Here is a 25,692-nt window from a genome sequence, read left to right on the forward strand (position 1 = left end):
AGGTAGACCAGATCACCTTTATTTAACCAGGTAGACCAGATCACCTTTATTTAACCAGGTAGACCAGATCACCTTTATTTAACCAGGTAGACCAGATCACCTTTATTTAACCAGGTAGACCAGATCACCTTTATTTAACCAGGTAGACCAGATCACCTTTATTTAACCAGGTAGACCAGATCACCTTTATTTAACCAGGTAGACCAGATCACCTTTATTTCACCAGGTAGACCAGATCACCTTTATTTCACCAGGTAGACCAGATCACCTTTATTTCACCAGGTAGACCAGATCACCTTTATTTCACCAGGTAGACCAGATCACCTTTATTTCACCAGGTAGACCAGATCACCTTTATTTCACCAGGTAGACCAGATCACCACCTTTATTTCACCAGGTAGACCAGATCACCACCTTTATTTCACCAGGTAGACCAGATCACCACCTTTATTTCACCAGGTAGACCAGATCACCTTTATTTCACCAGGTAGACCAGATCACCTTTATTTCACCAGGTAGACCAGATCACCTTTATTTCACCAGGTAGACCAGATCACCACCTTTATTTCACCAGGTAGACCAGATCACCAGGTAGACCAGATCACCACCTTTATTTCACCAGGTAGACCAGATGAGAACAAGTTCTCATTTACTGAGACAAGATGAAGCAAAGCAATGCGACAGAAACAACACAGAGTTATACATAAACAAGTGTACAGTCAATAACACAATAGAAAAAAGAAAGTCTATATACAGTGAGTGCAAATGGCGTGAGGAGGTGAGGCAATGAATAGGCCATAGTAGCGAAGTAATTACAGTTTAGCAGATTAACACTGGAGTGATAGCTGAGCAGATGATGATGTGCAAGTAGAAATACTGGTGTGCAAAAGAGCAGAAAAGTAAATAAAAACAATATGGGGATGAGGTAGGTAAGATTGGGTGGGCTATTTACAGATGGACTATATAGTTTGCCAAAAGGCACCTAAAGGACTGTGTCCTTGAGTGGCCCGGACTTGAACATTTACATTACATTTAAGTCATTTAGCAGACGCTCTTATCCAGAGCGACTTACAAATTGGTGCATTCACCTTATGACATCCAGTGGAACAGCCACTTTACAATAGTGCATCTAAATCTTTTAAGGGGGGTGAGAAGGATTACTTTATCCTCTCCTAGGTATTCCTTAAAGAGGTGGGGTTTCAGGTGTCTCCGGAAGGTGGTGATTTACTCCGCTGTCCTGGCGTCGTGAGGGAGTTTGTTCCACCATTGGGGGGCCAGAGCAGCGAACAGTTTTGACTGGGCTGAGCGGGAACTGTACTTCCTCAGTGGTAGGGAGGCGAGCAGGCCAGAGGTGGATGAACGCAGTGCCCTTGTTTGGGTGTAGGGCCTGATCAGAGCCTGGAGGTACTGAGGTGCCGTTCCCCTCACAGCTCCGTAGGCAAGCACCATGGTCTTGTAGCGGATGCGAGCTTCAACTGGAAGCCAGTGGAGAGAGCGGAGGAGCGGGGTGACGTGAGAGAACTTGGGAAGGTTGAACACCAGACGGGCTGCGGCGTTCTGGATGAGTTGTAGGGGTTTAATGGCACAGGCAGGGAGCCCAGCCAACAGCGAGTTGCAGTAATCCAGACGGGAGATGACAAGTGCCTGGATTAGGACCTGCGCCGCTTCCTGTGTGAGGCAGGGTCGTACTCTGCGGATGTTGTAGAGCATGAACCTACAGGAACGGGCCACCGCCTTGATGAACCCGATCGAACATCTCTGGAGAGACCTGAAAATAGCTGTGCAGCGACGCTCCCCATCCAACCTGACAGAGCTTGAGACAAACGAACACAGAGATCACTAACAAACTACTAGGTCATCACTCTTACCTAAGCTGAGGGTTCCATGGTGACGGCCATCTTGGATCCAGTGCTGGTCTCCAGATCTATGAGCCTGCCCTTCCCCATCTAACCCCGAGGGAGAAAAAACATGTTTCAGTACTTTATCAGTCTTTTTTATTTGGCTCTAACAATAAAGTAAATTGTCACAGAGATGAAAAATGTTTTCATACACACACAGACGAAGGGGATTCTCTTTCCTCAATGAATTAACATGAACTTGTTAGCTAGCTCATTTTGTTTTGTGGGATACAGGGATGAAGAATACCACAGCTGGTGAAATAGGCAGTGAAACATTTAGGCTAACGTTAGCTAGAGCAGCTTGTCTTCAATAGGACTGTCATTCCAGCAATGGAGGCTATAGCCTACCTAGATCAAATCAAATGTATTTATAAATCCCTTCTTACATCAGCTGATATCTCAAAGTGCTGTACAGAAACTCAGCCTAAAACCCCAAACAGCAAGCAATGCAAGTGTAGCAGCACTGTGGCTAGGAAAAACTCCCTAGGAAGAAACCTGGAGAGGAACCAGGCTATGAGCGGTGGCCAGTCCTCTTCTGGCTGTGCCGGGTGGAGATTATAACAGAACATGACCAAGATATTCAAATGTTCATAGATGACCAGCAGGAGATTATAACAGAACATGGCCAAGATATTCAAATGTTCATAGATGACCAGCAGGAGATTATAACAGAACATGGCCAAGATATTCAAATGTTCATAGATAACCAGCAGGAGATTATAACAGAACATGGCCAAGATATTCAAATGTTCATAGATAACCAGCAGGAGATTATAACAGAACATGACCAAGATATTCAAATGTTCATAGATAACCAGCAGGAGATTATAACAGAACATGGCCAAGATATTCAAATGTTCATAGATGACCAGCATGGTCAAATAATAATAAACTGGAGCAGCAGCACTGCCAGGTTGACTGGGGACAGCAAGGAGTCATCAGACCAGGTAGTCCTGAGGCATGGTCCTAGGGCCAGGTGGACTGGGGACAGCAAGGAGTCATCAGGCCAGGTAGTCCTGAGGCATGGTCCTAGGGCCAGGTGGACTGGGGACAGCAAGGAGTCATCAGGCCAGGTAGTCCTGAGGCATGGTCCTAGGGCCAGGTGGACTGGGGACAGCAAGGAGTCATCAGACCAGGTAGTCCTGAGGCATGGTCCTAGGACCAGGTGGACTGGGGACAGCAAGGAGTCATCAGGCCAGGTAGACCTGAGGCATGGTCCTAGGACCAGGTGGACAGCATGAAGTCATCAGACCAGGTAGTCCTGAGGCATGGTCCTTGGGCCAGGTGGACAGCATGAAGTCATCAGACCAGGTAGTCCTGAGGCATGGTCCTAGGGCCAGGTGGACAGCATGAAGTCATCAGACCAGGTAGTCCTGAGGCATGGTCCTAGGACCAGGTGGACTGGGGACAGCAAGGAGTCATCAGGCCAGGTAGTCCTGAGGCATGGTCCTAGGACCAGGTCCTCCGAGAGAGAGAAAGAAAGAGAGAATTAGAGAGAGCACACTTAAATTCACACAGGACACCGAATAGGACAGGAGAAGTACTCCAGATATAACAAACTGACCCTAGCCCCCCGACACATAAACTACTGCAGCATAAATACTGGAGGCTGAGACAGGAGGGGTCAGGAGACAACAAAACAAAATACAGGCAGGTAGTGAAGGTCTGATTTTAGTTTTATTAATGTATTATGTGACGGGCTTACCAAGGAAAAACTTCCCAAAATGATTAATTCGAGGTAGAAATGAGTTGGAGCCAACAAAAAGAAAGCAGAGCTAGAGTCCCTCTGTTTTAGTTTACTACAATGTCCTCTGTACTTGGTCAAATATGGACATCCTTCTGTGGTTACGAAGCGCAGGGAGGAAGGTGAGACATGGTTGGCGTGTCGTCTGTGTTTTTTTATATATACCCCCCCACACACACACACGCATTTGAGCATGTATATGTGGTGCACTTAGCTAACTAGCGTAACATACTTTGCTTGTTCCTCGTTGAAGATCAAATCAAATGTATTTATATAGCCCTTCGTACATCAGCTGATATCTCAAAGTGCTGTACAGAAACCCAGCCTAAAACCCCAAACAGCAAGCAATGCAGGTGTAGAAGCACGTTGGCTAAGAGAAACTCCCTAGAAAGGCAGGAACCTAGGAAGAAACCTAGAGAGGAACCAGGCTATGTGGGGTGGCCAGTCCTCTTCTGGCTGTGCCGGGTGGAGATTATAACAGAACATGGCCAAGATGTTCAAATGTTCGATATACCACTGCCAGCATGGGTTGGAATCAGACCCACAGCTATTTCAGCACTCTCTGCCCTACCTTTCATCTTGGTCTCTCTCTCTCTCTAGCCAATAAACATACAAAAAGCTAAATCAGATTGTGGCTGGGTTTCAATCCATAAAGATGCTCTCCTCCCTTCTGCCATCCTTCCCCTAAATCTGAGATGGCTTGTTTCTGTTTCTGTCACCTAAGGGGAGTGAACAAAGGGCAAAGGAAGGCAGCAAGTCATTGAAATGAAACGCATCCTATTAAATAAGGGTTATCTCTCTCTCACCTCTAGCCCCCGGCGGCTCCGACCAGCCGTAACTACACAGAGATCCGAGAGAAGCTCCGGTCCCGGCTGACGCGTCGCAAGGAGGAGTGTCTTCCCCAGAGACGGGACTCTGACCCGGCCGTGTCCACCTCCATCGACCACCGAGACGTGGACGAGCTGCTGGACTTCATCAACTCCTCAGAGCACAAACCAGCCAACAGCGCTAAGGCTGCCAAGCGGGCACGCCATAAACAGAAGAAGAAGGTGATGTCACATGACGTGGTGGGAATAGTCACCAATACAGATCAGTTAATACATATTAAAGTATTTGGTATTGGTTCAGAACATCTACATGTGTATTTGTGTAAGTAGGATGTAATATCAGTAGTAATCTCCTGTTTCTGTAGTGAGACAGCTTGATGTACAGGACACTAGTCTATCTCCTGTTTCTGTAGTGAGACAGCTTGATGTACAGGACACTAGTCTATCTCCTGTTTCTGTAGTGAGACAGCTTGATGTACAGGACACTAGTCTATCTGGACAGGACACTAGTCTATCTCCTGTTTCTGTAGTGAGACAGCTTGATGTACAGGACACTAGTCTATCTCCTGTTTCTGTAGTGAGGCAGCTTGATGTACAGGACACTAGTCTATCTCCTGTTTCTGTAGTGAGACAGCTTGATGTACAGGACACTAGTCTATCTCCTGTTTCTGTAGTGAGACAGCTTGATGTACAGGACACTAGTCTATCTCCTGTTTCTGTAGTGAGACAGCTTGATGTACAGGACACTAGTCTATCTCCTGTTTCTGTAGTGAGGCAGCTTGATGTACAGGACACTAGTCTATCTCCTGTTTCTGTAGTGAGGCAGCTTGATGTACAGGACACTAGTCTATCTCCTGTTTCTGTAGTATAGACAGCTTGATGTACAGGACACTAGTCTATCTCCTGTTTCTGTAGTGAGGCAGCTTGATGTACAGGACACTCACGCGCACAGTCTATCTCCTGTTTCTGTAGTGAGGCAGCTTGATGTACAGGACACTAGTCTATCTCCTGTTTCTGTAGTGAGGCAGCTTGATGTACAGGACACTAGTCTATCTCCTGTTTCTGTAGTGAGACAGCTTGATGTACAGGACACTAGTCTATCTCCTGTTTCTGTAGTGAGGCAGCTTGATGTACAGGACACTAGTCTATCTCCTGTTTCTGTAGTGAGGCAGCTTGATGTACAGGACACTAGTCTATCTCCTGTTTCTGTAGTATAGACAGCTTGATGTACAGGACACTAGTCTATCTCCTGTTTCTGTAGTGAGGCAGCTTGATGTACAGGACACTAGTCTATCTCCTGTTTCTGTAGTGAGGCAGCTTGATGTACAGGACACTAGTCTATCTCCTGTTTCTGTAGTGAGGCAGCTTGATGTACAGGACACTAGTCTATCTCCTGTTTCTGTAGTGAGACAGCTTGATGTACAGGACACTAGTCTATCTGGACAGGACACTAGTCTGTTTCCTGTTTCTGTAGTGAGACAGCTTGATGTACAGGACACTAGTCTATCTCCTGTTTCTGTAGTGAGGCAGCTTGATGTACAGGACACTAGTCTATCTCCTGTTTCTGTAGTGAGACAGCTTGATGTACAGGACACTAGTCTATCTCCTGTTTCTGTAGTGAGGCAGCTTGATGTACAGGACACTAGTCTATCTCCTGTTTCTGTAGTGAGACAGCTTGATGTACAGGACACTAGTCTATCTCCTGTTTCTGTAGTGAGACAGCTTGATGTACAGGACACTAGTCTATCTCCTGTTTCTGTAGTGAGGCAGCTTGATGTACAGGACACTAGTCTGTCTCCTGTTTCTGTAGTGAGGCAGCTTGATGTACAGGACACTAGTCTATCTCCTGTTTCTGTAGTGAGACAGCTTGATGTACAGGACACTAGTCTATCTGGACAGGACACTAGTCTGTTTCCTGTTTCTGTAGTGAGACAGCTTGATGTACAGGACACCCCCTGGACAGGACACTAGTCTGTTTCCTGTTTCTGTAGTGAGACAGCTTTATGTACCAGGACACCCCCTGGACAGGACACTAGTCTATTTCCTGTTTCTGTAGAGAGACAGCTTGATGTACCAGGACACCCCCTGGACAGGACACTAGTCTATTTCCTGTTTCTGTAGAGAGACAGCTTGATGTACCAGGACACCCCCTGGACAGGACACTAGTCTATATCCTGTTTCTGATGTACAGGACACCCCCTGGACAGGACACTAGTCTATCTCCTGTTTCTGTAGTGAGACAGCTTGATGTACCAGGACACCCCCTGGACAGGACACTAGTCTATATCCTGTTTCTGATGTACAGGACACCCCCTGGACAGGACACTAGTCTATATCATGTTTCTGATGTACAGGACACCCCCTGGACAGGACACTAGTCTATCTCCTGTTTCTGTAGTGAGACAGCTTGATGTACCAGGACTCCCCCTGGACAGGACACTAGTCTCCTGTTTCTGTAGTGAGACTGTGTCCTGTCTAATGTTATTTCTGTTTAACCTTGATTTAACTAGGCAAGTCAGTTAAGAACAAATTCTTATTTACAATGACTGCCTCCTGTCGAAACATCTGTCTGTCTCTCCCCACCTCAGGAGAAGCAGACCCAGGCGGGTAGTGGTGATGGTGAGGGAGCTGGTAGCGACCCCCCCTCCACCCCTCCAGAGCCCAGTGAGGACCCAGACCACCTCAGCCTGGAGGAGGAGGAGGATGTGGATGGGGAGTACGGTGAGGGCCCGGAGGCTAGTCGGCTGCTGGAGTGGCCCCAGCTGGAACTAGAGAGGGTCAACTCCTTCCTGACCTCTCGGCTAGAGGAGATCAAAAACACCATCAAGGTAAGGATATCTGCGTCCCAAATAACTCCCTATTCCCTAAATAGTGCGCTACTTTTAACCAGGGCCCATGGGCAAAACTAATGCTAATACTAATACTATATAGGGAATAAGGAGCCATCTGGGACTCATATGATCGTTGTCCGGGAGCCATCTGGGACTCGTTGTCCGGGAGCCATCTGGGACTCGTTGTCCGGGAGCCATCTGGGACTCGTTGTCCGGGAGCCATCTGGGACTCGTTGTCCGGGAGCCATCTGGGACTCGTTGTCCGGGAGCCATCTGGGACTCGTTGTCCGGGAGCCATCTGGGACTCGTTGTCCGGGAGCCATCTGGGACTCATCTGATCGTTGTCTGGGAGCCATCTGGGACTCGTTGTCCGGGAGCCATCTGGGACTCGTTGTCCGGGAGCCATCTGGGACTGTTGTCCAGCCATCTGGGACTCGTTGTTCATCTGGGACTCGTTGTCCAGGGAGCCATCTGGGACTCGTTGTCCTGGAGCCATCTGGGACTCGTTGTCCGGGGAGCCATCTGGGAGCCATCGTTGTCCGGGAGCCATCTGGGACTCGTTGTCCGGGAGCCATCTGGGACTCGTTGTCCGGGGAGCCATCTGGGACTCGTTGTCCGGGAGCCATCTGGGACTCGTTGTCCGGGACCATCTGGGACTCGTTGTCAGAGCCATCTGGGACTCGTTGTAACCGGGAGCCATCTGGGACTCGTTGTCCGGAGGCCATCTGGGACCGTTGTGGGAGCCATCTGGGACGTTGTCCGGGAGCCATCTGGGACTCGTTGTCCGGGAGCCATCTGGGACTCGTTGTCCGGGAGCCATCTGGGACTCGTTGTCCGGGAGCCATCTGGGACTCGTTGTCCGGGAGCCATCTGGGACTCGTTGTCCGGGAGCCATCTGGGACTCGTTGTGCGGGAGCCATCTGGGACTCATCTGATCGTTGTGCGGGAGCCATCTGGGACTCATCTGATCATTGTCCATATGTAGGGCACTATAAAATCCGGAAGGCGGAAGGAATTCAACAACATTTTTGATCGAATTTAGTAGGAAATCAACTATACTGAACAGAAATATAAACACAACATGTAAAGTGTTGGTCTCATGTTTCATGAACTGAAATAAAAAGATACCAGAAATGTTCCATATGCAGATAAAGCTTATTTCTCTCAAACTTTCTGCACAAATTTGTTAACATCCACCTGACAGGTGTGGCATGTCAAAGAAGCTGATTGAACAGCATGATCATCACACAGGTGCACCTTGTGCTGGGGACAGTAAAAGGACACTTTAAAATGTGCAGTTTTGTCACACAGCAGAATGCTGCTGATGGCTCAAGTTTTGAGGGATTGTGCAATTGGCATGATGACTGCAGGAATGTCCAACAGAGCTGCTTCCAGATAATTGAATGTTTATTTCTCTACCATAAGCCGCCTCCAACATCGTTTTAGAGAATTTGGCCACACGTCCAACCGGGACCCTAACCATAAGTCCAGGCAGACCACGTTGTAACCACACCAGTCCAGGACCTCCACAACCTCAGACCACGTTGTAACCACACCAGTCCAGGACCTCCACAACCTCAGACCACGTTGTAACCACACCAGTCCAGGACCTCCACAACCTCAGACCACGTTGTAACCACACCAGTCCAGGACCTCCACAACCTCAGACCACGTTGTAACCACACCAGTCCAGGACCTCCACAACCTCAGACCACGTTGTAACCACACCAGTCCAGGACCTCCACAACCTCAGACCACGTTGTAACCACACCAGTCCAGACCTCCACAACCTCAGACCACTCCACAACCTCAGACCACGTTGTAACCACACCAGTCCAGGACCTCCACAACCTCAGACCACGTTGTAACCACACCCAGTCCAGGACCTCCACAACCTCAGACCACGTTGTAACCACACCAGTCCAGGACCTCCACAACCTCAGACCACGTTGTAACCACACCAGTCCAGGACCTCCACAACCTCAGACCACGTTGTCCAGGACCTCCCAACACCAGTCCAGGACCTCCACAACCTCAGACCACGTTGTAACCACACCAGTCCAGGACCTCCACAACCTCAGACCACGTTGTAACCACACCAGTCCAGGACCTCCACAACCTCAGACCACGTTGTAACCACACCAGTCCAGGACCTCCACAACCTCAGACCACGTTGTAACCACACCAGTCCAGGACCTCCACAACCTCAGACCACGTTGTAACCACACCAGTCCAGGACCTCCACAACCTCAGACCACGTTGTAACCACACCAGTCCAGGACCTCCACAACCTCAGACCACGTTGTAACCACACCAGTCCAGGACCTCCACAACCTCAGACCACGTTGTAACCACACCAGTCCAGGACCTCCACAACCTCAGACCACGTTGTAACCACACCAGTCCAGGACCTCCACAACCTCAGACCACGTTGTAACCACACCAGTCCAGGACCTCCACAACCTCAGACCACGTTGTAACCACACCAGTCCAGGACCTCCACAACCTCAGACCACGTTGTAACCACACCAGTCCAGGACCTCCACAACCTCAGACCACGTTGTAACCACACCAGTCCAGGACCACCACAACCTCAGACCACGTTGTAACCACACCAGTCCAGGACCTCCACATCCGGGTTCTTCAACTGCAGGATCATCTGAGGTCCACGACCTGCGGAATCGTCTGAGACCAGCCACCAGGACAGCTGATGAAGCTGAGGAGCATTTCTGTCTGTAATAAAGCCTTTTTTGTGGGGAAAAACGCATTCTGATTAGCTGGACATGGCTCCTCAATGGTTTGGCCTGGCTCCTCAGTGGTTTGGCCTGGCTCCTCAGTGGTTTGGCCTGGCTCCTCAGTGGTTTGGCCTGGCTCCTCAGTGGTTTGGCCTGGCTCCTCAGTGGTTTGGCCTGGCTCCTCAGTGGTTTGGCCTGGCTCCTCAGTGGTTTGGCCTGGCTCCTCAGTGGTTTGGCCTGGCTCCTCAGTGGTTTGGCCTGGCTCCTCAGTGGTTTGGCCTGGCTCCTCAGTGGTTTGGCCTGGCTCCTCAGTGGTTTGGCCTGGCTCCTCAGTGGTTTGGCCTGGCTCCTCAGTGGTTTGGCCTGGCTCCTCAGTGGTTTGGCCTGGCTCCTCAGTGGTTTGGCCTGGCTCCTCAGTGGTTTGGCCTGGCTCCTCAGTGGTTTGGCCTGGCTCCTCAGTGGTATGGCCTGGCTCCTCAGTGGTTTGGCCTGGCTCCTCAGTGGTTTGGCCTGGCTCCTCAGTGGTTTGGCCTGGCTCCTCAGTGGTTTGGCCTGGCTCCTCAGTGGTTTGGCCTGGCTCCTCAGTGGTTTGGCCTGGCTCCTCAGTGGTTTGGCCTGGCTCCTCAGTGGTTTGGCCTGGCTCCTCAGTGGTTTGGCCTGGGCCCACCCATGTCTGCGCCACTGCCCAGTCAATTGAAATCCAGGGTTTAATGATTTTATTTAAATTGACTGATTTCATAATATGAAATGTAAACTCGGTAAAATCTTTTGAAATTGTTGCAAGTTGCGTTTTTATATTTTCGTTCAGTATAAATGTATTGAATTTATTTTAAAATGTATTAATTTACCCAAGATTATGACAAGACATGGACAAAATTCATCAGTGATGCGTATTGTCCTTCAACTTTCTGAAGAGGCAACACAGGAATGCCCCTGTCTGTTTTCCTACCACTTTGTGTAGCCGTTAGCGATGATGCTAGCACAGGAATGCCCCTGTCTGTTTTCCTACCACTTTGTGTAGCCGTTAGCAATGATGCTAACACAGGAATGCCCCTGTCTGTTTTCCTACCACTTTGTGTAGCCGTTAGCGATGATGCTAACACAGGAATGCCCCTGTCTGTTTTCCTACCACTTTGTGTAGCCGTTAGCGATGATGCTAACACAGGAATGCCCCTGTCTGTTTTCCTACCACTTTGTGTAGCCGTTAACGATGATGCTAACACAGGAATTGTGTTTTTCTACCACTTTGTGTAGCTGTTAGCGATGATGCTAACACAGGAATGCCCCTGTCTGTTTTCCTACCACTTTGTGTAGCCATTAGCGATGATGCTAACACAGGAATTGTGTTTTTCTACCACTTTGTGTAGCCGTTAGCGATGATGCTAATGATGACCATCTTCTGGTAGATTTATTTTATTTTTTTAACCTTTATTTAACTAGGCAAGTCAGTTAAGAACAAATTCTTATTTTCAATGACTGCCTAGGAACAGTGGGTTAACTGCCTGTTCAGGGGCAGAACGACAGATTTGTACCTTGTCAGCTCGGGGGTTTGAACTTGCAACCTTCCGGTTACTAGTCCAACGCTCTAACCACTAGGCTACGCTGCCGCCCCTAGATGGAAAGGCTTTCCCAAAAAAACTTCTCAATTAATGAAATGTTAACTACAGAGTAGTCTATGGCTTACCCGGCAGAATGATACCATGATTATTTGCATCAATCCAGTGGTGATTTGTTTAGTAAACTCGGCAATCACACCAAAATAAAAAAGTGGTCGATTCCTCAGTGGTCTCCTGCTGTTGTTTTCTGTATCCTTACGGATTTAGATCCAATTTGGTTGTTTTTTTCTATAAAGAAAGTGTGATTTTTGAAGGACAAAAAAATCTGAACCTTAGAAAAACTAAACCTATAATGGATATTTAGGCGAAAAATGTAAAAGATCATAATGGACCCACTGATAACATGTAGTTATCGCCTAATGGTTGTCTCTTGTTATATTGTAAAGTAAGTTTGTCTGAGCCAGAATAGCATCTCCTGTGTCTGTATTGAGCCAGCTTGACAGTCAACTAAAGGGTTATCTAAACTAACATACCTCTGGAAACGTCACTAGTATATTTTACCCCGCCCAGAAATCTGCCCCTTTCATTCTCTATCCCCAACGCACTAGACGACCAGTCTTGATAGCCTTCAGCCATACCCTCATCCTACTACTCCTCTGTTCCTCGGGTGATGTGGAGGTTAACCCAGGCCCTGTGTGTCCCCAGGCGTTCTCATTTGTTGACTTCTGTAACAGGAAAAAGCCTTGGTTTCATGCATGTTAACATCAGAAGCCTCCTCCCTAACTTTGTTTTACTCACTGCTGTTAGCACAGTCCGCCAACCCTGATGTCCTTGCCGTGTCTGAATCCTGGCTTAGGAAGGCCACCAAAAAATCTGAGGTTTCCATATCCAACTACAACAATTTCCGTCAAGATAGAGCTGCCAAAAGGGGGAGAAGTTGCAATCTACTCCAGAGATAGCCTGCAAAGTAATGTCATACTTTCCAGGTCTATGCCCAAGCAGTTTGAGCTTCTAATTTTAAAAATGAATCTCCAGAAATAAGTCTCTCACTGTTGCTGCCTGTCAGCTCCCAGCTGTGCCCTGTGAATTGATCGCCTCCCATCCATCTTCAGAGTTCGTTCTGTTAGGTGACCTAAACTGGGATACGCTTAACACCCCGGCCGTCCTACAATCTAAGCTAGATGCCCTCAATCTCACACACATTATCAAGGAACCCACCAGGCACAACCCACATCTGTAAACACGGGAACCCTCATAGATATCATCCTGATCAACTTGCCCTCCAAATACATCCGCTATGGGTCTGCGGTCAAACGACCACCCCTCATCACTGTCAAACGCTCCCTAAAACACTTCTGCGAGCAGGCCTTTCTAATCGACCTGGCCGGGGTATCCTGGAAGGATGTTGACCTCATCCCGTCAGTAGAGGATGCCTGGTTATTCTTTAAAAGTAATTTCCTCACTATCTTAAATAAGCCCCTTTAAAAAAATGCAGAACTAATAACAGATATAGCCCTTGGTTCACTCCAGACCTGACTGCCCTCGACCAGCACAAAAACATCCTGTGGCGGACTGCAATAGCATCGAATAGTCCCCGCGATATGCAACTGTTCAGGGAAGTCAGGAACCAATACACGCAGTCAGTCAGGAACCAATACACGCAGTCAGTCAGGAACCAATACACGCAGTCAGTCAGGAAAGCCAAGGTTCGATTAAATTTTTTTTTTTTAAATGTCATCCTGTAGCTCTGACTCCAAAAGTTTTGGGACACTAAAGTCCATGGAGAACAAGAGCACCTCCTCCCAGCTGCCCACTGCACTGAGGCTAGGTAACACTGTCACCACTGATAAATCCACGATAATCGATCATTTCAATAAGTATTTCCCTACGGCTGGCAATGCTTTTTTCCTGGCTACCCCCCCCCGCAGCTACTCCCCCCCCCGCAGCTACTCCCCCTCCCCCGCAGCTACTCCCCCTCCCCGCAGCTACTCCTCCCCCTCCCCCGCAGCTACTCGCCTCCCCAGCTTCTCCTTCACCCAAATCCAGATAGCACTCTAGACCCAAACTGTTATAGACCTATATCCATCCTGCCTTCGAAAGCCAAGTTAATAAACAGACCACTGGCCATTTCGAATCCCACCGTACCTTCTCCGCTACACTTCAGCCACGCTCCAGGTCCTAAACGATATCATAACCGCCATCGATAAAAGATTGTACTCTGCAGCCGTCTTCATCGACCTGGCCAAGGCATTCGACTTTCGGCAGACTCAACATCCTTGGTTTCTCAAATGACTGCCTCGCCTGGTTCACCAACTACTTCTCTGATAGAGTTCAGTGTGTCAAATCGGAAGGCCTGTTGTCCGGACCTCTGGCAGTCTCTATGGGGGTACCACAGGGTTCAATTCTCGGGCCGACTCTTTTCTCTATATACATCAATGATGTTGCTCTTGCTGCTGGTGATTCTCTGATCCACCTCTATGCAGACGACACCATTCTGTATACTTCTGGCCCTTCCTTGAACACGGTGCTAACTAACCTCCAAACGAGCTTCAATGCCATACAACTCTCCTTCCGTGGCCTCCAACTGCTCTTAAACGCTAGTAAAACTAAATGCATGCTATTCAACAGATCGCTGCCCGCACCCGCCTGCCCGCCCGACTAGCATCACTACTCTGGACGGTTCCGACTTAGGATAACCCTAACCCTAGACAACGACAAATACCTAGGTATCTGGTTAGACTGTAAGATAACCCTAGACAACGACAAATACCTAGGTATCTGGTTAGACTGTAAGATAACCCTAGACAACGACAAATACCTAGGTATCTGGTTAGACTGTAAGATAACCCTAGACAACGACAAATACCTAGGTATCTGGTTAGACTGTAAGATAACCCTAGACAACGACAAATACCTAGGTATCTGGTTAGACTGTAAGATAACCCTAGACAACGACAAATACCTAGGCTGTAAACTCTCCTTCCAGACTTCTATTAAACATCTCCAATCCAAAATTAAATCTAGAATAGTCTTTCTATTCTGCAACAAAGCCTTCTGCCACCAAACATACCCTTGTAAAACTGACTATCCTACCGATCCTCGACTTCGGCGTTGTCATTTGGAAAATCGCCTCCAATACTCTACTCATCAAACTGGATGCAGTCTTATCACAGTGCCATCCGTTTTGTCACCAAAGCCCCTTATAACACCCACTACTGCGACCTGTATGCTCTAATCGGCTGGCCTTCGCTACATATTCGTCGCAAGACCCACTGGCTCCAGGTCATCTATAAGTCTTTGCTAGGTAAAGCTCTGCCTTATCTCAGCTCACTGGTCACCATAGCAACATCGGTAGCACTCCAGCAGGTATATTGCACTGGTCGTCCCCAAAGCCAACACGTCATTTGGCTGCCTTCCAGTTCTCTGCTGCCAATGACTGGAATGAATTGCCTGTGACCCGAACGAATTGCAAAAAATCGCTGAATCTGGAGACTTTTATTTCCCTCACTAACTTTAAACATCAGCTACCTGAGCAGCTAACCGATCTCTGCAGCTGTATATAGTCCATCTGTAAATAGCCCATCCAATCTACCGACCTCATCCCCATATTGTTTTTATTTACTTTTCTGCTCTTTTGCACACCAGTATTTCTACTTGCACATCATCATCTGCTCATCTATCACTAATAATAGTAATTACTTCGCTACTATGGCCTATTTATTGCCTTACCTCCTCACGCCATTTGCACATATAGACTTCACTCTACTGTATTATTGACTGTATGTTTGTTAATTCCATGTGTAACTCTGTGTTGTTGTTTGTGTCGAACTGCTTTGCTTTATCTTGGCCAGGTCGTAGTTGTAAATGAGAACTTTTTCTCAACTAGCCTACCTGGTTAAATAAAGGTGAAATAAATATGGCCAGACCTATTGTATTGAGGCAGCTTGACACCCCCTGGACAGGACACTAGTCTATGGCAGGACTTATTGTTTTGATGTTGTTTGTCTATCTATTGATGTGTTGTTTTTATTTTACATGTTATTAGTTGCACATTGTCTCGTGAATATAATCTGGAGGTGGAGTCTTTTAAAGGGGTGTTTCTCAGACATGAAGCATAGTCTTGTGGGAAATAATCTAGCAAATAATCTAGCATATACATCGGAAGCTAAATGTAGTCCAGTGCTAGGCTTAATCTTAATCCTTAATCTGTCTATGAAACCAGTCCTTAATCTGTCTATGAAACCAGTCCTTAATCTGTCTATGAAACCAGTCCGTAATCTGTCTATGAAACCAGTCCTTAATCTATGAAACCAGTCCTTAATCTGTCCATGAAACCAGTCCTTAATCTGTCCATGAAACCAGTCCTTAATCTGTCCATGAAACCAGTCCTTAATCTGTCTATGAAACCAGTCCTTAATCTGTATATGAAACCAGTCCTTAATCTGTCTATGAAACCAGTCCTTAATCTGTCCATGATACCGGTCCTTAATCTGTCTATGAAACCGGTCCTTAATCTGTCCATGATACCGGTCCTTAATCTGTCTATGAAACCGGTCCTTAATCTGTCCATGAAACCAATCCTTAATCTGACCATGAAACCGGTCCTTAATCTGACCATGAAACCAATCCTTAATCTGACCATGAAACCGGTCCTTAATCTGACCATGAAACCGGTCCTTAATCTGACCATGAAACCGGTCCTTAATCTGTCCATGAAACCGGTCCTTAATCTGTCCATGAAACCAGTCCTTAATCTGTTTCAGTGTGTAAACTCTCTGCAATCTGACAAACAGTTGAAACCCTGATTTTAAGGCATTTTTAGCTGTTTTAAATGTTGGTTTATTAAACTTATTGCCGCTTTTCTTCTCTTTTCCAAAATAAAAATGTTGACCTTTGACCTTGCAGGACTCTATCCGGGCCTCGTTCTCCATGTACGACCTCAACCTGGATGTGAATGACTTCCCCAAAAAAGCGGCTACTCTGGAGGGCAACCATCTTCTCTCCCACCTCAACGGCTCCTCCTGCTCTGACCTGCAGCAGATAGACCTCGACCTGGCCCCTCTCTCCCTGGGTACCTTCAAGAGCCATCTGGACCTGGTCAGCGGCTGGGAGGAGGCCCATCCCCGGGACAACTCCCCCATCGGCCCCATCTCACCTCCGGCTTGTGCTACTGTACCTGGGGTAGGGGGACCAGGGGTTGGTACTGGGGCGAAGGATGTTCGGAGGCTCCACACCACCCCCAGCCTCTCCAAGCTGATCCGGGTGCGCTCCCCAGAGAGGTGCCCCTCTGCTAGGCTTGAGAATAAACACCAGGCCCCTGCTATTAAGATAGCTAAGCCTAAAGAGGAGACCCCAGCGGAGCCCAAGAACATGACTACTCCTACTCCTGGGGTTAATGTTGGGGCTGGTAAGAACATGACTACTCCTACTCCTGGGGTTAATGTTGGGGCTGGTAAGAACATGACTACTCCTACTCCTGGGGTTAATGTTGGGGCTGGTAAGAACATGACTACTCCTACTCCTGGGGTTAATGTTGGGGCTGGTAAGAACATTACTACCCCTACTCCTGGGGTTAATGCTGGGGCTGGTAAGAACATTGCTACTCCTGGGTCTGGGGTTAATGTTGGGGCTGGTAAGAACATTACTACTCCTGGGTCTGGGGTTAATGTTGGGGCTGGTAAGAACATTACTACTCCTACTCCTGGGGTTAATGCTGGGGCTGGTAAGAACATTACTACTCCTGGGTCTGGGGTTAATGCTGGGGCTGGTAAGAACATTACTACTCCTGGGTCTGGGGTTAATGCTGGGGCCGGCAAGCTGAAGAAGGGCAAGAAGCAGCAACGTCAGGACCAGCTGCCTCCAGAACAGAACCAGACCAGACCCGGATCCAAAGCAGCTGCGGAGTTGCAGAAAACTGTTTCCAACAGTTCTGATGCTGTGGGTTCTAAGGCTGGTTCTGGTTCCAAACCACCACCTCACTCGGCTGAGAGCCAGAGAACCGGGGCAAAGAGGGCAGAGGAGACCAGACCCACCCGGCAGCAGGCCACCAACGGGACAGCGAGTAGCTCTGGTGCTCCCAGCACCCAAAGAGGGAAGGGGGAGGAGCAAGAGGCCAAAGGTCACTCTGTCACCTCAACCAATCACAACCAAGCCCAGCAGCAGCAGCAACCCAAGGGGAAGAATAAGAAGAACAAGAACAAGGGAGAGAAAACCAGCCGCAACATCGGTACGTTAGTTTAGATAACCCTCTAGTTGACTGTCTCTTGTGTTATACATGTTGTAGGAGAGGGGAGACATGTACGTTAGTTTAGATAACCCTCTAGTGGACTGTCTCTTGTGTTATACATGTTGTAGGAGAGGGGAGACATGTACGTTAGTTTAGATAACCCTCTAGTTGACTGTCTCTTGTGTTATACATGCTGTAGGAGACATGTCAGGTATGTTAGTTTAGATAACCCTCTAGTGGACTGTCTCTTGTGTTATACATGCTGTAGGAGAGGAGACAGGTACGTTAGTTTAGATAACCCTCTAGTGGACTGTCTCTTGTGTTATACATGCTGTAGGAGAGGAGACATGTACGTTAGTTTAGATAACCCTCTAGTTGACTGTCTCTTGTGTTATACATGTTGTAGGAGAGGGGAGACATGTACGTTAGTTTAGATAACCCTCTAGTTGACTGTCTCTTGTGTTATACATGCTGTAGGAGAGGAGACATGTCAGGTATGTTAGTTTAGATAACCCTCTAGTTGACTGTCTCTTGTGTTATACATGCTGTAGGAGAGGAGAGACAGGTATGTTAGTTTAGATAACCCTCTAGTTGACTGTCTCTTGTGTTATACATGTTGTAGGAGAGGGGAGACATGTATGTTAGTTTAGATAACCCTCTAGTGGACTGTCTCTTGTGTTATACATGCTGTAGGAGAGGAGACAGGTACGTTAGTTTAGATAACCCTCTAGTGGACTGTCTCTTGTGTTATACATGTAGGAAGGGAGACGTCAGTGTGAATGATAAAGCGATCAGACAGCGCGACCGTTCGTTGGTTGTGATGTTTCTGTCCTGTTTCTTTCTTCCCCAGACGATGTGTTTCTCCCTAAAGACGTGGACCCAAAAGAAATGGATGAGATTGATCGTGAGGTGGAATACTTCAAAAGGTAACGCTCGGCCTCGGTGACAATCCGAAACATTTAGGGCCGCTTTACCAAACAGACCAGAGATTCTTAGCCTCGGTGACAATCCGAAACATTTAGGGCCGCTTTACCAAACAGACCAGAGATTCTTAGCCTCGGTGACAATCTGAAACATTTAGAGCCGCTTTACCAAACAGACCAGAGATTCTTAGCCTCGGTGACAATCCAAAACATTTAGGGCCGCTTTACCAAACAGACCAGAGATTCTTAGCCTCGGTGACAATCCGAAACATTTAGGGCCGCTTTACCAAACAGACCAGATTCTTAGCCTCGGTGACAATCCAAAACATTTAGGGCCGCTTTACCAAACAGACCAGAGATTCTTAGCCTAAGAAGACTAAACTTGGTCTTTGTCTGGGAAACTGGCCCTCGTTTTGTTTGTTGTTTTGCCTCCACCAGCCTCCTGTTCATTGAACCAGATACTGATATATCTCTCTCGTCTCTCCGTAGGTTTTGCCTCGACTCTGCTAAACAGCCCCGCCAGAAGGTTGCAGTAAACTGGTCCAACTTTACCCTCAAAAAGGTTCCTTCCAACGCAGCCCAGTAACTGACGGGGTTCTAGAATGCAGAACCAGCCCAGTAACTGACGGGGTTCTAGAATACAGAACCAGCCCAGTAACTGACGGGGTTCTAGAATGCAGAACCAGCCCAGTAACTGACGGGGTTCTAGAATACAGAACCAGCCCAGTAACTGACGGGTTCTAGAATGCAGAACCCCCCCCCCCCCAACACAACTATGTCCATACAACCCCGACGGCCTGAGGCCTTCTCTCATTCCCACTCTTCGTCGTCCTCCTCTTTTTCCTCACCAAGCCGAGGGACCCTGGTGCAACAACCATTTTCCATTCAGGACTGCGATACTGCATTGCTATTGGCTGACAGCCAGGGATCATTGACACACAGGGGCGACTGAGACTAGACTTTGCTGTTTTGCAACGAGGGAGAAGAGATCCAGGTTGAAACATGGAGAATTGACCCCCTTCTGTTTATCAGATCTAATCTACTGTAATACTTCACTATGTAGTATGGAAAACAGTTACCTTATACAATAAAAAATGTGTTTTTATTGCAATTGTGGCACATTTTAACATTGTTGAAAACCTCTTGGATTGTCATTGGTTGGTTCTATTTGGTGCTTCTGTTCTCCAAAGGTACTGACCCACGACCCCGAGGTTTAGGGTATCTCTCCCTCAACGCACAACCCTGTGGATATCTGTCTGTGTCTGTGGATAGGCACTGACCCACAAGGTTTAGGGTATCTCTCCCTCCACGCACAACCCTGTGGATATCTGTCTGTGTCTGTGGATAGGCACTGACCCACGAGGTTTAGGGTATCTCTCCCTCAACGCACAACCCTGTGGATATCTGTCTGTGTCTGTGGATAGGCACTGACCCACGAGGTTTAGGGTATCTCTCCCTCCACGCACAACCCTGTGGATATCTGTCTGTGTCTGTGGATAGGCACTGACCCACGAGGTTTAGGGTATCTCTCCCTCCACGCACAACCCTGTGGATATCTGTCTGTCTGTGGATAGGCACTGTTAAGATGATGAATCGCCTCTGAATTATTTTACAAGGTTTTTAACAAGGTTTATGATTTATGGTATGGAGGACACGGGCATTTTTTAAAAACTGTTAAAACACAGTATACTGTCATAGACACCACCACCATGTGTGGGCTGGTTATCTACTGTCATAGACACCACCATGTGTGGGCTGGTTATCTATACTGTCATAGACACCACCACGTGTGGGTTGGTTATATACTGTCATAGACACCACCATGTGTGGGTTGGTTATCCATACTGTCATAGACACCACCATGTGTGGGTTGGTTATCCATACTGTCATAGACACCACCATGTGTGGGTTGGTTATCCATACTGTCATAGACACCACCATCGTGTGTGGGTTGGTTATCTATACTGTCATAGACACCACCATGTGTGGGCTGGTTATCTATACTGTCATAGACACCACCATCGTGTGTGGGCTGGTTATCCATACTGTCATAGACACCACCACCATGTGTGGGCTAGTTATCTATACTGTCATAGACACCACCACCATGTGTGGGCTGGTTATCTACTGTCATAGACACCACCATGTGTGGGTTGGTTATCCATACTGTCATAGACACCACCACCATGTGTGGGTTGGTTATATACTGTCATAGACACCACCACCGTGTGTGGGCTGGTTATCTACTGTCATAGACACCACCATGTGTGGGTTGGTTATCTATACTGTCATAGACACCACCATCGTGTGTGGGCTGGTTATCTACTGTCATAGACACCACCATCGTGTGTGGGCTGGTTATCTACTGTCATAGACACCACCATCGTGTGTGGGCTGGTTATCTACTGTCATAGACACCACCATCGTGTGTGGGCTGGTTATCTACTGTCATAGACACCACCATCGTGTGTGGGCTGGTTATCCATACTGTCATAGACACCACCACCGTGTGTGGGCTGGTTATCTACTGTCATAGACACCACCATCGTGTGTGGGCTGGTTATCTACTGTCATAGACACCACCATGTGTGGGCTGGTTATCTATACTGAATTTGTAAGTCGCTCTGGATAAGAGCGTCTGCTAAATGACTTAAATGTAAATGTAAATGTCATAGACACCACCATGTGTGGGTTGGTTATCTATACTGTCATATACACCACCATGTGTGGGCTGGTTATCCATACTGTCATAGACACCACCATGTGTGGGCTGGTTATCTACTGTCATAGACACCACCATGTGTGGGCTGGTTATCTATACTGTCATAGACACCACCACGTGTGGGTTGGTTATCTATACTGTCATAGACACCACCATGTGTGGGCTGGTTATCTATACTGTCATAGACACCATGTGTGGGCTGGTTATCCATACTGTCATAGACACCATGTGTGGGCTGGTTGTCCATACTGTCATAGACACCACCATGTGTGGGCTGGTTATCTATACTGTCATAGACACCATGTGTGGGCTGGTTATCCATACTGTCATAGACACCATGTGTGGGCTGGTTATCTATACTGTCATAGACACCACCATGTGTGGGTTGGTTATCTATACTGTCATAGACACCACCATGTGTGGGCTGGTTATCCATACTGTCATAGACACCATGTGTGGGCTGGTTGTCCATACTGTCATAGACACCACCATGTGTGGGTTGGTTATCCATACTGTCATAGACACCATGTGTGGGCTGGTTATCCATACTGTCATAGACACCATGTGTGGGCTGGTTATCCATACTGTCATAGACACCATGTGTGGGCTGGTTGTCCATACTGTCATAGACACCACCATGTGTGGGTTGGTTATCTACTGTCATAGACACCACCATGTGTGGGTTGGTTATCTACTGTCATAGACACCACCATGTGTGGGCTGGTTATCTACACTGTCATAGACACCACCATGTGTGGGTTGGTTATCTACTGTCATAGACACCACCATGTGTGGGTTGGTTGTCCATACTGTCATAGACACCACCATGTGTGGGCTGGTTATCTATACTGTCATAGACACCACCATGTGTGGGTTGGTTGTCCATACTGTCATAGACACCATGTGTGGGCTGGTTATCTATACTGTAATAGACACCATGTGTGGGCTGGTTATCTACTGTCATAGACACCATGTGTGGGCTGGTTATCTATACTGTCATAGACACCACCATGTGTGGGCTGGTTATCTATACTGTCATAGACACCACCATGTGTGGGCTGGTTATCTATACTGTCATAGACACCACCATGTGTGGGTTGGTTATCTATACTGTCATAGACACCACCATGTGTGGGCTGGTTATCCATACTGTCATAGACACCATGTGTGGGCTGGTTGTCCATACTGTCATAGACACCACCATGTGTGGGTTGGTTATCCATACTGTCATAGACACCATGGGTGGGCTGGTTATCCATACTGTCATAGACACCACCATATGTGGGCTGGTTATCTATACTGTCATAGACACCACCATGTGTGGGTTGGTTATCTACTGTCATAGACACCACCATGTGTGGGTTGGTTATCTATACTGTCATAGACACCACCATGTGTGGGTTGGTTATCTACTGTCATAGACACCACCACGTGTGGGTTGGTTATCTATACTGTCATAGACACCACCACGTGTGGGTTGGTTATCTATACTGTCATAGACACCACCATGTGTGGGTTGGTTATCTATACTGTGGGTTGGTTATCTATACTGTCATAGACACCACCACGTGTGGGTTGGTTATCTATACTGTCATAGACACCACCACCATGTGTGGGCTGGTTATCTACTGTCATAGACACCACCATGTGTGGGCTGGTTATCTATACTGTCATAGACACCACCATGTGTGGGTTGGTTATCTATACTGTCATAGACACCACCATGTGTGGGTTGGTTATCTATACTGTCATAGACACCACCATGTGTTGGCTGGTTATCTATACTGTCACAGACACCACCATGTGTGGGTTGGTTATCTATACTGTCACATACACCACCATGTGTGGGCTGGTTATCCATACTGTCATAGACACCACCATGTGTGGGCTGGTTATCTATACTGTCATAGACACCATGTGTGGGTTGGTTATCTACTGTCATAGACACCACCATTGTGTGTGTGGGTTGGTTATCTATACTGTCATAGACACCATGTGTGGGCTGGTTATCTATACTGCCATAGACACCATGTGTGGGCTGGTTATCCATACTGTCATAGACACCACTATGTGTGGGCTGGTTATCTATACTGTCATAGACACCATGTGTGGGCTGGTTATCTATACTGTCATAGACACCACCATGTGTGGGCTGGTTATCCATACTGTCATAGACACCACCATGTGTGGGCTGGTTATCATACTGTCATAGACACCACCACCATGTGTGGGCTGGTTATCTATACTGTCATAGACACCACCATGTGTGGGCTGGTTATCTACTGTCATAGACACCACCATGTGTGGGCTGGTTATCTATACTGTCATAGACACCACCATGTGTGGGCTGGTTATCCATACTGTCATAGACACCACCATGTGTGGGCTGGTTATCTCATAGACACCACTGTCATAGACACCACCATGTGTGGGCTGGTTATCTATACTGTCATAGACACCACCATGTGTGGGCTGGTTATCTATACTGTCATAGACACCACCATGTGTGGGCTGGTTATATACTGTCATAGACACCACCATGTGTGGGCTGGTTATCCATACTGTTATCCATACTGTCATAGACACACCATGTGTGGGCTGGTTATCCATACTGTCATAGACACCACCATGTGTGGGCTGGTTATCCATACTGTCATAGACACCATGTGTGGGCTGGTTATCCATACTGTCATAGACACCATGTGTGGGCTGGTTATCCATACTGTCATACACCACCACCATGTGTGGGCTGGTTATCCATACTGTCATAGACACCATGTGTGGGCTGGTTATCCACCACCATGTGTGGGCTGGTTATCTATACTGTCATAGACACCACCACCATGTGTGGGCTACTGTTAGACACCACCATCTATACTGTCATAGACACCACCATGTGTGGGCTGGTTATCTACTGTCATAGACACCACCATGTGTGGGTTGGTTATCTATACTGTCATAGATGTGTGGGCTGGTTATCTACTGTCCACCATGTGTGGGCTGGTTATCTATACTGTCATAGACACCACCATCGTGTGTGGGCTGGTTATCTACTGTCATAGACACCACCATGTGTGTGGGCTGGTTATCTATACTGTCATAGACACCACCATGTGTGGGCTGGTTATCTACTGTCATAGACACCACATGTGTGGGCATCCATACTGTCATGACACCACCATGTGGGCTGGTTATCATACTGTCATAGACACCACCATGTGTGGGTTGGTTATCTATACTGTCATAGACACCATGTGTGGGCTGGTTATCTATACTGTCATAGACACCATGTGTGGGCTGGTTATCTATACTGTCATAGACACCACCATGTGTGGGCTGGTTATCCATACTGTCATAGACACCACCATGTGTGGGCTGGTTATCTATACTGTCATAGACACCACCATGTGTGGGCTGGTTATCCTATACTGTCATAGACACCACCATGTGTGGGCTGGTTATCCATACTGTCATAGACACCACCATGTGTGGGCCACCATGTGTGGGCTGGTTATCTATACTGTCATAGCCACCATGTGTGGGCTGGTTATCCATACTGTCATAGACACCACCATGTGTGGGCTGGTTATCCATACTGTCATAGACACCACCATGTGTGGGCTGGTTGTCCATACTGTCATAGACACCACCATGTGTGGGCTGGTTATCTATACTGTCATAGACACCATGTGTGGGCTGGTTATCCATACTGTCATAGACACCATGTGTGGGCTGGTTATCCATACTGTCATAGACACCATGTGTGGGCTGGTTGTCCATACTGTCATAGACACCACCATGTGTGGGCTGGTTATCTATACTGTCATAGACACCATGTGTGGGCTGGTTATCTATACTGTCATAGACACCACCATGTGTGGGCTGGTTATCTATACTGTCATAGACACCACCATGTGTGGGCTGGTTATCCATACTGTCATAGACACCATGTGTGGGCTGGTTATCATGTGTGGGTTGGTTATACTGTCATAGACACCATGTGTGGGCTGGTTATCCATACTGTCATAGACACCACCATGTGTGGGCTGGTTATCTATACTGTCATAGACACCACCATGTGTGGGCTGGTTATCTATAGACACCACCATGTGTGGGCTGGTTATCTATACTGTCATAGACACCACCATGTGTGGGCTGGTTGTCCATACTGTCATAGCCACCATGTGTGGGTTGGTTATCTACTGTCATAGACACCACCATGTGTGGGTT

The 25,692-nt window shown here is 47.6% G+C and overlaps 1 protein-coding gene across 1 annotated transcript in view; it reads left to right on the top strand.

Moving 5' to 3' along the window:
* LOC115126396 (protein FAM193B-like) overlaps window positions 1-19,851 on the top strand; it is a 46,264-nt gene extending 26,413 nt beyond the window's left edge. The window contains 5 exon segments of the mRNA XM_065019997.1: window positions 4,455-4,691; window positions 7,058-7,297; window positions 16,497-17,817; window positions 18,668-18,743; window positions 19,230-19,851. Coding sequence (XP_064876069.1) covers window positions 4,455-4,691; window positions 7,058-7,297; window positions 16,497-17,817; window positions 18,668-18,743; window positions 19,230-19,326 — 1,971 coding nt within the window. The 3' untranslated portion in view covers window positions 19,327-19,851.
* The last annotated feature ends 5,841 nt before the right edge of the window (window positions 19,852-25,692 follow it).

Source organism: Oncorhynchus nerka, linkage group LG6, assembly GCF_034236695.1.
Source record: "Oncorhynchus nerka isolate Pitt River linkage group LG6, Oner_Uvic_2.0, whole genome shotgun sequence".
NCBI classification, from domain to species: Eukaryota; Metazoa; Chordata; class Actinopteri; order Salmoniformes; family Salmonidae; genus Oncorhynchus; species Oncorhynchus nerka.